Source organism: Panthera leo, chromosome E2 (assembly GCF_018350215.1).
Source record: "Panthera leo isolate Ple1 chromosome E2, P.leo_Ple1_pat1.1, whole genome shotgun sequence".
In the NCBI taxonomy this organism is placed as follows: domain Eukaryota; kingdom Metazoa; phylum Chordata; class Mammalia; order Carnivora; family Felidae; genus Panthera; species Panthera leo.
The window spans coordinates 51,710,942-51,723,390 of NC_056693.1; the positions used below are offsets into that span (position 1 = coordinate 51,710,942).

Genomic DNA, 12,449 nt, shown 5'->3' on the forward strand with positions numbered 1-12,449 from the left:
GACACTCAACCGACTGAGCCGCCCAAGTGCCCCCAGAATTTCATTTTAACCATCACGAATTTGAAATGTCTCCGAGACATCGTCATGTGGGCAATTGCAACAGTGAATCTGAAGGAGGAGACCCAAATTGAGAGGTAAATGTGGGAGAATCCCAGACAGAGAATTTAAAGCCACAAGAAGGATTAAGATCATTTAAGGGAGAGAGTAGAGGAAGTTAGAGCGGCCAAGGGAGAGTCCTGAGGAGTACTAGGCAGTGTAGGCAGGGAAGAAGTCAATCCTCAAACATTTTTAAAAATTTATTTATGTATTTATTTATTTATTTATTTATTTATTGAGAGAGAGCAGGGAAGAGGCAGAGAGAGTGAGAGAGAGAATTCCAAGCAGGCTCTGTGCTGTCAGCGTGGAGCCCAATACAGGGCTCGAACCCACAAACCATGAGATCAAGACCTGAGCCAAAATCAAGAGGCAGATGCTTCACCGACTGAGCCACCCAGGCGCCCCTGAAATATTTCATTACAACAAAAAGCTTGGACTTCGGCGAAACTCTTCTCTGTGCTACTGTAATGGTGGATACGTGACATTACATGTTTATTTACCAAGATCCAAGGAGCCGCACAACACGGACTGAACCCTAATGTAAACTGTAGGCTTGAGCTGACAGCAATAGATCAATATTCATTCATCAATTACAACAAATACACCACACAAGCACAGGACTTTTTTTTGGTTTGTTTTTTGTTTTGTTTTTTGCAAGATGTTAATAATAGGAGAAATTGGGGAGGGGGGCAGGGCAAAAGCTCTCTATACTTTCTGCCCCACTTTTCTCTAACTGCTCTAAAAAATAAAGTGTATTAATTTAAATTTAATTTAAATTTAATTAATTTCTCTAACTAACTTCTCTAAACTGCTCTAAAAAATAAAGTGTATTAATTTAAAAGGACAAAAGCATAGGCTTTAGAGTCTGGCTCCAAGAAAACAAATTCAAAAAAATGCCAGAGGTTTTCCTGGAAAAGAAGAGCCCAAAACAATACAGATTCATTTTGAAGGAAAAAGATAGCCTTTTGTTACAAGTCTAGTTCGAACACAGCACAGATCAAAGATCCAAGAGAAATCGTTAGCTTTCCCCCACCATTCTGTAGCTTGAAATCTCTTCTCAGAGTAAAGGATTTGAGAAGCTGGCCAGAAGTATTTTCGATCAATCATAAGATCAGTTATAAGACATTGATCCTTTTCCCTATTCAAATCAAAGCATCTTTTTTCTCAGGCCAGGTCAGAGGAGAGACCTCCCAGGGTCAATCAAAATGAGATTTTATTTACTTTTTTTATTTGTACCCCCAAACTAGATTTTAAATTCTACTCTGACTCCACTGGCATCTGAGTGATGAAGAAATCCACTTAACTGTCCTGAGGCTCAGCTTCGATGATCTATAAATAGAATACTTATCCCATAGCCTTGCTCTGAAGACAAAAGAGATCTGGTATTCCATAAATTGTACGTACTGTTATAATTAATGGTAAGGATATTACAGATATTATTACTGTTATTATCATTAAGCACTGGGCACTGTGCTAAGTGTTTATAGCCGCTATTCACTTAATCTTTCCAATAGCCCTGTAAAGTAAGCATTCCTAAGTGTGAGAACGGGCCCAGGCAGGTTCAGTGAGTTGCCAGAGGTCACACAGCTGATAAAGAGGTGAAATGAGAATGGGAAATTTGCTCAGCTTCTTTCCACAATGCCCTCAAATGTCTACCCACCCGTAGACTGCCCAAATCAGTATGAGGAGCCTGCATTATAAGTAAAACCTTCATTCTTTATTTCACACTTACCAAATTATGTCAGACTTTTCTCTATCAAGCAATTTTACTTTGGTGTCAATACGTGGGAAGGGTACAAAGAGGCTGTGACAGGAAGGCAATGAAGACAGATTAGACTGGTTTTCCCAAGATCCAGAAGGAATCAATCACCCCTTGATTTTTCCTGTATTGTCTGAAAAAAGAGAGAGCGAGCAAGACAGGAAGGAAGGAAGAAAGAAAATGAATAAATAATGGAAGTCTGGAAGTCCCTTGCTTTTCATACAAAAGCCTATCTGGTCCCGGGTACTTGTCCTAAAAAGCCCATTGTTAAGGTAAGAATAATCATACCGAGTCTTCCAGTTTATTCTTCTGTTGATTTCTATCTTCCCTTCGAAAGTATTTTTTAAGCATTTGGGGTAATTTCAAGGAAAAAAGTGTTGGCCGATGGGGGTCTGCAAAATAGCTGTAATTAGATATTCTACATTAATTCTTACGGAAATAAGTCACTGTCTTAATTTTCTTTTCATTCTGAGGTGTGTTTCCCCCAAATACAATTCTTGGTTTATCCACAAAATCCTAATAGAAAGCCTTCTCCTTTATCACGGACTCTCCACTCTAGCCATCGCTGTGAGTGAGTCATTCCCAAGTCCCACTTGGAGCTGTATAGACACTTGAGCATGTGTAGACTCTGATGTCGCGCGCGTGCACACACACACACACACACACACACACACACACGCAGTAGCTTTCCTAGTTTTTTGTGCGTGCCTTTTTTTTTTGCCCTGAAAACCGAATTGAGTTTCCTAGAACATTAAGTGAACTTCGGAGGTCCAAAGCAAGGGCTTAAAAACTGAGGTCCTCACAGAGAGACTCCAAACTTCCTGGACTTTAAAAAAAGAAAAGAAGAAAGCAGGTAAAACCCTTAAGCTCTTAGTTAACTCTCATACACTCTGAAAAGGCAAGTCAAGTAGAAAATGTAACCAGAATATTAAAAAAAAAAAAAAAGTCTAACCCGAGACGCAAGAACAAGGGGCCACCTTATGCTGTGGCCAGCCGAGGAATTGAAACATTTCGTCAGCAGGACGCCAGCCAACCTTCACACGCACTTTTATAAAGCTGGCCCACGCCCTCCAGAGCAAGATGAGGCTGCCCAGTCCACTCGCCTCTTAGCTACTCCAGAGGAACTGGCAGAGTGGTCATCAGACTTACCCAAGAGCCATGGCAAAGAACGGGCTTGTAATTTACATCCTGGTTATCACCTTACTCCTGGACCAGACCACCAGCCACACATCCAAATTCAAAGCCAGGAAGCACAGCAAACGCCGAGTGAAAGGTAATGGGGCTTTTCACTCCAGCAAAATTCTAGGATTGCTCAGTGTGGGGAGGGACTGGGCAGTGTTCATTTCCCAGCTCTGCCGGGAAAACTGTCTCCGGTGATCGTGCCATGCCATCATGTGGATATGGCATTTCAGAAAACAGAGTGACCTTTTAATTCTCTGGGACAGTTTGATACTTCAAGGAATCAGCAGTAGGCCTTTTGTTTTTAACAGAAAAAGTTTCTGTATTGTACATCCTTTGTCAAGTGAGCTCAGCCACACAGAATGTTCTTTAGAGAGAGTCAACACAGATACGTGGATATCTGGTATTATGAATGAGGGATCGAGTAGAATGACTAATTAATAGAGTATACTGTCTCATTCTTAGATATTGTATAACTGTTCAAATGTATTTGTAAGAGAGCTATATACTCTTATTAAATGTGTAGGTAAGGACACAGTTATTGTGATATGGCTTCTGTTTCATCATTGGTTATCACGTACGTATGTCTTCGTACCCCTGACAACATAAGGACAGTCTATGCTACACATTTAAGCTTTTTCACATCAGAGAGAAATTGAACCTCTTTTTAAATTTAAAAATATTTCTTCATGTGAAGTCATATCATGTTTGAAAACACTGTAATGCAAAACTGAATCTCCTAGCAATCCCCAAATCTGGGTGGCTCGAATTGAGTGAAGAGGTAAGAAAGAAAAAAACAGGGGCACCTGGGTGGCTCGGTTGGTAAAGCGTCCAACTTTGGTTCAGGTCACGATCTCACAGTTTGTGAGTTCGAACCCTGCATCGGGCTGTCTGCCGTCAGCAAAGAGCCCATTTGGATCCTCTGTACCCTTCTCTCTCTGCCCCACCCTTGCTCTCTCTCTCTTTCTCTCAAAATTAAAAAAAAAAAATCCTGCAAAGAACAAAGGCAACAGTAATTTATTTGCAATATGCTGAACCATAGCAAGAGGAAAAAAGTATCAAGAGAGAAGCAGAGTGATGTTTTAGCTCATTCCCTGAGTTATTTTCATTTTCCTCTCAGGATATTTCAGGGTGAATATAATGACACTATTTCCTTCTCAAGTTCACTGCCTTAGTAACAAAACATACCAAGGGTACCCATGGAGTTCAAGCCTGGATTTGGCACACAGCATGGCCAGTGGGTTGGGTAAAAAGGAGGCTTGTCTTGTGTCCTGCTCTGAATATATTACAAAGTGCCCTTTTCAGGGGGCATTTATTTCTAAGATTTAGATCTGATGCAAGGTTTCTTCAGGGGGAATCTCTTTTCCTTATAAAATACTCAAGTTTCCTGTTCCCTCTATTGGATGGAAGGTTAAAATACTTCTCACGAATGATAAAGCATTTGGTGAAGATGAGAACAGGGAGAGCAAAGACACTGTGTGATGGGGCACTTTCATTGCTAGAGTCTCTTCACCGCTGGGAGGCAATGGCAAAGGAGTGACCATGGGGGGAGGGGTGGGGGATGGGGCGTGAACACGTGGGTGTGTGTGTGTGTGTGTGTGTGTGTGTGTGTGTGTGTGCGCGCGCGCGCGCATGCGCGCGCTGTAGGGGCGTTTCTGAAGCCATTCAGCTCAGGTGGCGCCGAGGTCCCCCAACCCACCCCCACCCACTCGCAAGAGCTCACTCATGCTTCTTTCTGTGTGCCTTTAAACTGACTGGGGACACCTCGTAAACATCAGCCTCCCCAAGGAATTTTTGCTGTTAGGTCAGAAAGCAGATTCTAAACCAGTAAGTGAAGCAATAAGCGTGAACTTACCGAACACTTCTCTTTCCACTAACACGTACAATTTTAAAATATTTTAAGTACCTGGGAATGATACCAAACTTTAGAAATGCAAAAGGGAAAGCCATTTGTTTCTCTCCCAACCCTCTCCACAGAATTACCCACTGTTACCTGTCGGGAAATAATATTACCAGAGTTTTTCTAATGCACAATGAAAACTTGATATTTTTAAACAAATAAGCATTGGGTATTAATTTCTTTCATCTATTGGATCCTGGCTATCCACATAAGGCATACGTCCATCCCTTTTACAGCCGCATAATCTTCCATTGCAAGGCTGGATCGTGATTCATGTACTCTGTTCTCTCTTGGTGAACTTCTGTCTGGTTTCCAATCCATCTTTTTTGATCCAATGCCTCAGTGAATGGCTTTGAACACATATGTGGACCCCATGCTAAGGTAGGACGTTAGGAATTCACCTCTAGCAAACGCAGGTTTAGCACACTTTCCAATCGTCTCCCAAAATAATGGCATCAACCCAGGCCGCCTCGGTCTTCAGAGTATGAGAGTGACCACCCCACACACCTGGACAGCTTAACATCGCATCATCGGCTGAAGCTTTGCTAACCTAACCCCAAAACAGAACTCGTCTCTTAATTTGCATTTCTTTGATGGTTAGTAAGGTTGACAAATATTCCTTTTCTGGTTGTTAATGAGATTGAGGTAGAACTCCTATGTTTGTTTCCTGGTTGCTTCCCAGGAATTATTTTTGCATTTCTGTACTGAAACTACTTTTGGAGAAGAACATCAAGAAAATGAAAGGAAGCTTTTTTCTTTTTTTTCTTTTTTAACTCAAAAGGGTTATTGAGTGATTTAACTCCAAAAACAAAATTTCCGTGGTATTTAAGTCATAGATCTTAATAAATTGTGTCATAGAAATGAATAAAATATATTTTTTAGAGTGAAATAACTGTTCCCTGCATTCAGTGTATACAAAACACATCCACGTTTGTCACAAAGGATAGAAAGCAAAGCCAAGCGACCTGGATAATGACTGCCATAATGGACTCTCAGGAGCATAATATTATTCATGTGTCTTCATGTTAATTACAGTTTACAGCTTCCCTGTGGAGGGCACTTAGTTATACAGAATGGAGCAGGAAGCTGAGAGGGAAGGGCTGTGACATTTGTATGGTTGACAACTTCAAACTTGGAAGCAAGTCTCCCGCGCTCTTTGCAAACCTGGCCTCCAACAAACAGTCGATGGGCTTGCATTCTGAATGCACCCTTATATTTACTCTGGATTGAATGGTCTCCTTGAGCAAATTCAGGGGTTACTGTATTTCTGAGCTGAGCTACTGGATGCTTTGAGGACTGATGTGCACTATCAAGTGAAAAGGAGGTGGGGTCCACTCCCGGGTACCCCAGAAAGCATTTTCCTAACCCAAATGTGGGACCACCTGCCTGGCAGATGGCAAGTTTAAGAGGAGGATGAATCAGCGTGCGTAGATTTGGGACCATCCTGAAAAATCCAGGACAGAACACAGATTCCCCATATGGCATCTACATAAGGAGGCAGCTGGGGACAGTTCATACCAAGCTTCAAGCGTCTCCTCTAAGGCCATGTGCCAGGGCCCAGGAATTACTGTGCAAGAGCAGATCAGAGTGATGTGAAGAGAACATACTTGGAGGGAGAGAGATTCAAATCCCAACTGCACCGCAGTGGCTGGCTGACGTATGGCAGATTAATTTGGCTTTCTGTGCCTCTATTTCTTCTGTGAGCGGAGGATAGTGATAGTGTCTGTTTCATGGGAATATTAAAAGAATTAAGCTCCTGGTGCACAGTATATGCTGGCTCTCAATATTGTTTTTTTTTTATTATTTCTTACAATTTATTATAATTCCTGCCTTTGAAGAGCTCAAACTGTCAATATCTAAGGCAGTCCCTATCAGTCCTAGGATCTTGTTTATTCATTCTATTAAGCATCAGGAGCACCATGGACAGGAAGACGTATGAAAGTGCAAGTAAAAAATAATTATGGATTAAAGTGCTCTCAAGAAAAGTAAAAGGTTCAAAGAAAGAGATTAGCCTGATAGATGCTAATACAGAGAAAATAATGAGAAGAGGCGTCTAGAAAAGATATTTCAGCTCAATAAGGAAATGGACAAGAGTTGGGGCAACTGTGTTCCAGGTGGGAGGAACCCAAAGGAAAGCGTCCGGAGATGACATACGTTGCTCTAAGATGCTCTGAAAGTCAACAGGTTGGATGCCTGATGGAGGGCGAGTCCCACAGGATGGGGCTGGCGAGGCATAGCAGCCCTGTCTCACAGAAGGACCTTCTGGTTTTATTAGCACAACCAAGCTCTATGCGTCTTCCTGGCCGACTTCCTTTCATGCGTTAATTTTCATGTACACTGGGGTCAGTTTCATCAAGACCACCCCCACCTTACATTCTGGATCCCAAAGTTTTATTTTGTTTTACTTTTATCTTACTCTAATCACATACTTTTCATTCCTCCTACCCCACCCCCACCCCCTCGAAAATATCCCCCAGAAAAGGATGGAGACCTGAAGACTCAAGTTGAAAAGCTCTGGAGAGAAGTCAATGCCCTGAAGGAAATGCAAGCCTTACAGACAGGTAAGACCCGACCCATCCCCATCGATGCTTTGTCTCAAAAGAGACAGGAAAAGAAATTGTGATTTGCCAGCAATTCAAGCCATACCTAGAGTACACATCAAGTCCTAGGTGACACCTTTTTATTTTTATTTAATGTTTACTTATTTTGAGAGAGAGAGAGAGATAGAGGGAGAGAGAGAGAGAGGGAGACAGAATATGAGCAGGGGAGGGGCAGAAGGAAAAAGAGAGAGAGAATCCCAAGCAGGCTCAGTGCTGTCAGTGCAGAGCCCGACATTGGGCTGGATCTCACAAACTGTGAGCTGAAATCAAGAGTCAGACGCTTCACCTCCTGAGCCACCCAGGCACCCCTAGGTGACATCGTTTTGAAAGAGACATTGACAAGCCAGAGTTGTGTCCAGGAGAGAGGATTCAAAAGCAGGGGAGAAAACTGTTTTTGGGAAATCAGCTTGGTTTTCCACTCCCATCTCCTATATATGGCTGGTATAGAAATAAAAACAGGCGTGTCAATAATGCATTTTAAAAGCGTGTTCATAATTCTTCTCTGATAGGCAATGAAACAGAATTGAAGCAAGTATTAATGGGCGAAAATAATTAGCATTCATCAGATGTTTATTACGTGCCCATTGGGAGATCTGCTGAGGTTCAACTAAATACAGGATCACAGGACTCACTTGGGCCACACTGCATCAGATGCAAATGGAAGGACATTGGTTAGAACCACAGCTTTGCCAAAAGAGGGCAGCATTCGACACTCCTCTTTGCAAGGGGCTAGGGCTCCCAAGCAGTGGATGCAGCTGTACAAGCTGTTGTCCCAGAGCTACCCTTCTTGGCTCCCAGGCGTAAGGAAAAGGGAGCCACACTGGGTGGGTTCAAGAACAGCCCTTGCTCACAAGACTCATACCCCCGGGATCCAAATACCTCACAAACAACTCCAGAAACACAATTTCAAGGGTTCTGCAAGAGACCTGTCCGGTTACAAGAGTTAGCACTTTCAGGGAAAACTAAAGTTATGGCTTCCTATCAAGGATTTATAACTCCCAGGCCAGCTGAATGTTACCAGTTCAAGGTTATTTTCACCATAGGCAATATTACTTGATACTACTACTGACATATTCCCTTTATCAGGCTTCCAGGAACAGAATTCGAAAGTTAAAGGAACGTCAAATGCCCATGCAGGAAGCAAAAGGGTCTTATTAATGCTTTACCCACAATTGGGCACTGTAAATACTTCATAAACATTAACACATTAATCCTCCAACAATTTATGAGATAGGTGCCGTTATGATTATCGTCATTTTATACGTGAGGAAACTGAGGCACAGATAAATTAAGTATTTTCTCCAACAGTTACACACCTAGTAACTGTCAGAGCGAGGTTCTCCAATGCTTTTTTTTTTAATGCTGTTTTTCACATTTACTTATTTTTGAGAGACAGAGTGTGGGCAGGGGAGGGGCAGAGAGAGAGGGAGACACAGAATCAGAAGCAGGCTCCAGGCTCCAAGCTGTCAGCACAGAGCCCAAGGCGGGGTTCAAACCCACGAACCGTGGGATCATGATCTGAGCCGAAGTCGGACGCTTCACCGACTGAGCCACCCAGGCACCCCTCTAATGCTTTGCCCTAAAACTATCTTTATGTTTGGTTTATCCTGGATAACCTAAACAATATTACCAGGGCTGAGTTATCTACGTAACAAAACCACTGTCTCTCCATATGTCAGCTCAGACTTTTGTCTGTTTTGTTTTTTAAATCATTATGAAATACCAGTCCCAAAAGTTCCAAGGAAATTCAGCACACAATGGAGCTATACAAACTAGCAAGTAGGTATGTATCAAAGCAGCATGAGACTAAAAACCATGTTTTGAGGGTGGGGTGGGACAGAGGTGGGTTTATGTAATTGTGATCATCTATACTACGTAAGTTACATTTTTACATACTAAGTTGTTACAATAACAACTTCTATAAGCCTCAATATGTAAAGACAAGAGCAATACAATCTCATTTCATGGGACTGCTGTGATTATGACACAAGTTCATTATTATAAAGTGCTTGGCATAGGGTCTGACACATACAAAATCTCCAATAAATGTTAACTCAGCATTATCATCACATATCATTCATTCCACAGATATCAATGGCCGTTTTCCAAGTCCAGCCCTAGATGTCTAACATTCAAAAAGCCTCTTAATATATCCAATTTCACATCTTTACAGTCTGTCTCCGAGGCACAAAGTTTCACAAGAAATGCTACCTTGCTTCGGAAGGCCTGAAGCACTTCCATGAAGCTAACGAAGACTGTATCTCCAAGGGAGGAACCCTGGTGATCCCCAGAAACTCTGACGAGATCAACGCCCTCCGAGACTATGGTAAAAGAAGCCTGCCAGGTGTCAATGACTTTTGGCTGGGCATCAATGACATGGTCACCGAGGGCAAGTTTGTTGATGTCAACGGAGTCACCATCTCCTTCCTCAACTGGGACCGTGCACAGCCTAATGGCGGTAAGCGCGAAAACTGTGCTCTGTTCTCCCAGTCAGCTGAGGGCAAATGGAGTGACGAGGTCTGTCGTAGCACCAAGAGGTACATATGCGAGTTTATCATCCCTTAATACACCCTTTGCAAGCTCGGTCACGATTTATAGGCTGATGGTTCACAAGAGGAAGTCAGAATTGTCACATGGGCATCTGTGCCCGTAGGAATACAAGAGATATCCAATTTTGCTATCACGTTTCATTGTGATGTTGCCCTCTGTGGGCTACAGATCAGAAAATAATGATCCACCTACGTGCACACTGTTAATGTGGCTTCCGCAAAATGGGCTCTCAAATCCTCCCCAATTTCCTAGGCCCTCTCCCTTATCCAGAAACCAGGTCTGTGTTAAAAATACAATATCCAGAAAAACGAGCTTAGGCTAGAAGATTTTCTCTTGGAAGTTTAGCAGACATTTTATTGATGAGAACTCTCTAAATCAGAGATTCAGGGTGCGGAATAATCTAGAAACCTCTCCGCCTGATGCCCCATCTGTTCCATCCCAGTCACAGCCCCTTGCTGGCCCGTTAACCTTTCTGAGTGGCTGCATCCCCTGGTGGGACTTGTACTGTGTCTGCCACTTCAGAATACAGATTTCTCAGAAGTGTTCTGAGTTAACTTTCTTTTCTTCAAGACCCTCTTCCTCCACCATATATACACGCTGACTCTGAAAATGCTCAGTCATGATCTGAAAAGGAGCATATTTGGTCAACTTCTAGCCCCAGCATTACGTTACGATTTCTGACTTGAATGAGTAACCCAAAGGCAGACTGTATGGGGAAATAAAATAGGAAAAAGAAAATATGTCTACTTTTCCCTTGCTTTCGTAGTGTTATCCTCCTGGATGAAATGGAGAGCTGATATTAAATATGTCAGCTTCCTTTTTTTATATACTTTATATACTTACATATATTTCAACAAGCATATATTTAAGTTTATTAGGGGCAATCTATCTTTGGAGGTTGAACATTGGATTTCAATAGTACTATTTTGGAGTGATATATCTATGCAATATTTTATTCTGTCAAATGCTATTTCCATTAACTAGTTTAACCAGATTGTGTAAAATAACCTCATTGCCTAATAAGAAATTACAAAGCTTAGGCTTCTGGGAAATGGGCTTCTTAGAATCCAACAATTCTAAGTATATTATGTTCTTCAAGTAAGTGTCATTTTTTCCCTTAAAATATTTTTCCCTTAAAATATTCCCTTAAATATGTCTTATGAGCAATATCCTTCTCTGCAAACATCAATTACATGTGCTTGGAATTAAGTTTTAGTTTCTTTTACTGCATAATAATAAAGCCTGAGTTCTGATCGATGTGAATGTATTTGGATGTTGATTATAGTTATTCAAACTATGTTGGTTTATATCAAACTTGGCACAATTTGGGGAGAGGAAATACCCCGCATCTGATTGAACTGGTGATTTAGATGTCTTAGGAGAATAACTTTATATGACAATAAAGACTTAAAGTCTGGAGGGAGAAGGGGAATATTAAAGGGAAAGTTGTACCTACAACTGGTTTTGGTTGACCCTGACCAACTCTTTCCAACACAACCAGAATCTCCTTAAAGATTATGACAATAATGAAATTAGTAGACATTAATGGTATTCCATTCTCATCATATCCCAGGTACTGTGCCAAAGTTTACATGATTCTCATTAACCTCCAGAACAACCCTGGGAGTTAGGCTCCAGAATTGTTTCATTCCGTAGAAGAACAAAGTGAAAAAAGAGAGATGTGGTGACATGCCCCACATCACATGCAGTTAATGAGCAGAATCTAAAACGTTGACTCAGATCCTACATCCTTGGCAATGATGGGGGAACTGAGATAATGTCAAGCCTGTTCAAGTGGGCAAGGAAGTGGACTCTAATCGATTTCTTTTTTGGGCTAATGTTTTAGTCAAACAGATGACCTTTTTTTTAAAAATTTTTTTTTATATGTATTTATTTTTGAGAGACAGAGTGAGACAAAGTGAGACTGGGGGAGGGGCAGAGAGAGAGGGAGACACAGGATTGGAAGCAGGCTCCAGGCTCTGAGTTGTCAGCACAGAGCCCGACGCGGGGCTCGAACCCACAGACTGTGAGATCATGACCTGAGCTGAAGTCGGACGCTCAACCGACTGAGCCACCCAGGTGCCCTGAAACAGATGACCTTGATAAGTCTGAGATTGTTTCAAAAGGGTGAATAAAGACAACCAGCGATCATATAAATCAGTGTCAGAGTTTGGGTTCCCAGGAGAAGAGACTTATAGATACTAAGATGATCCTTCTCCCAAGTACCCCAACCAGAAAGAGCAAGAGAAGACATTTAATTCAAAAGAATAGATGAAGGTTAGTGATGGGAAATCAAAATGAGTTCAGCATGAGGAAGAGCAAGCAGATGGACAGGAGACAGAGCAAGACAGAAAGGAGTGGATGA

The 12,449-nt window shown here is 41.9% G+C and overlaps 1 protein-coding gene across 1 annotated transcript; it reads left to right on the forward strand.

Annotated features, from left to right (window-relative positions):
• Positions 1-2,924: 2,924 nt before the first annotated feature.
• CLEC3A (C-type lectin domain family 3 member A) lies at positions 2,925-11,319 on the forward strand. The gene is made up of 3 exons (XM_042919281.1): positions 2,925-3,128; positions 7,412-7,495; positions 9,708-11,319. Exons 1-3 carry the CDS (start codon positions 3,014-3,016, stop codon positions 10,097-10,099), a joined length of 591 nt encoding a protein of 196 aa, XP_042775215.1. The 5' UTR covers positions 2,925-3,013; the 3' UTR covers positions 10,100-11,319.
• The last annotated feature ends 1,130 nt before the right edge of the window (positions 11,320-12,449 follow it).

Excerpts from the sequence above, each read along its gene's own strand:
- CLEC3A (XM_042919281.1), top strand. The coding sequence starts at position 3,014 with ATGGCAAAGAACGGGCTTGTAATTTACATCCTGGTTATCACCTTACTC. Across the intron at positions 3,129-7,411 it reads CAGCAAACGCCGAGTGAAAG|AAAAGGATGGAGACCTGAAG; the intron begins GTAATGGGGCTT and ends AATATCCCCCAG. Across the intron at positions 7,496-9,707 it reads AATGCAAGCCTTACAGACAG|TCTGTCTCCGAGGCACAAAG; the intron begins GTAAGACCCGAC and ends ACATCTTTACAG.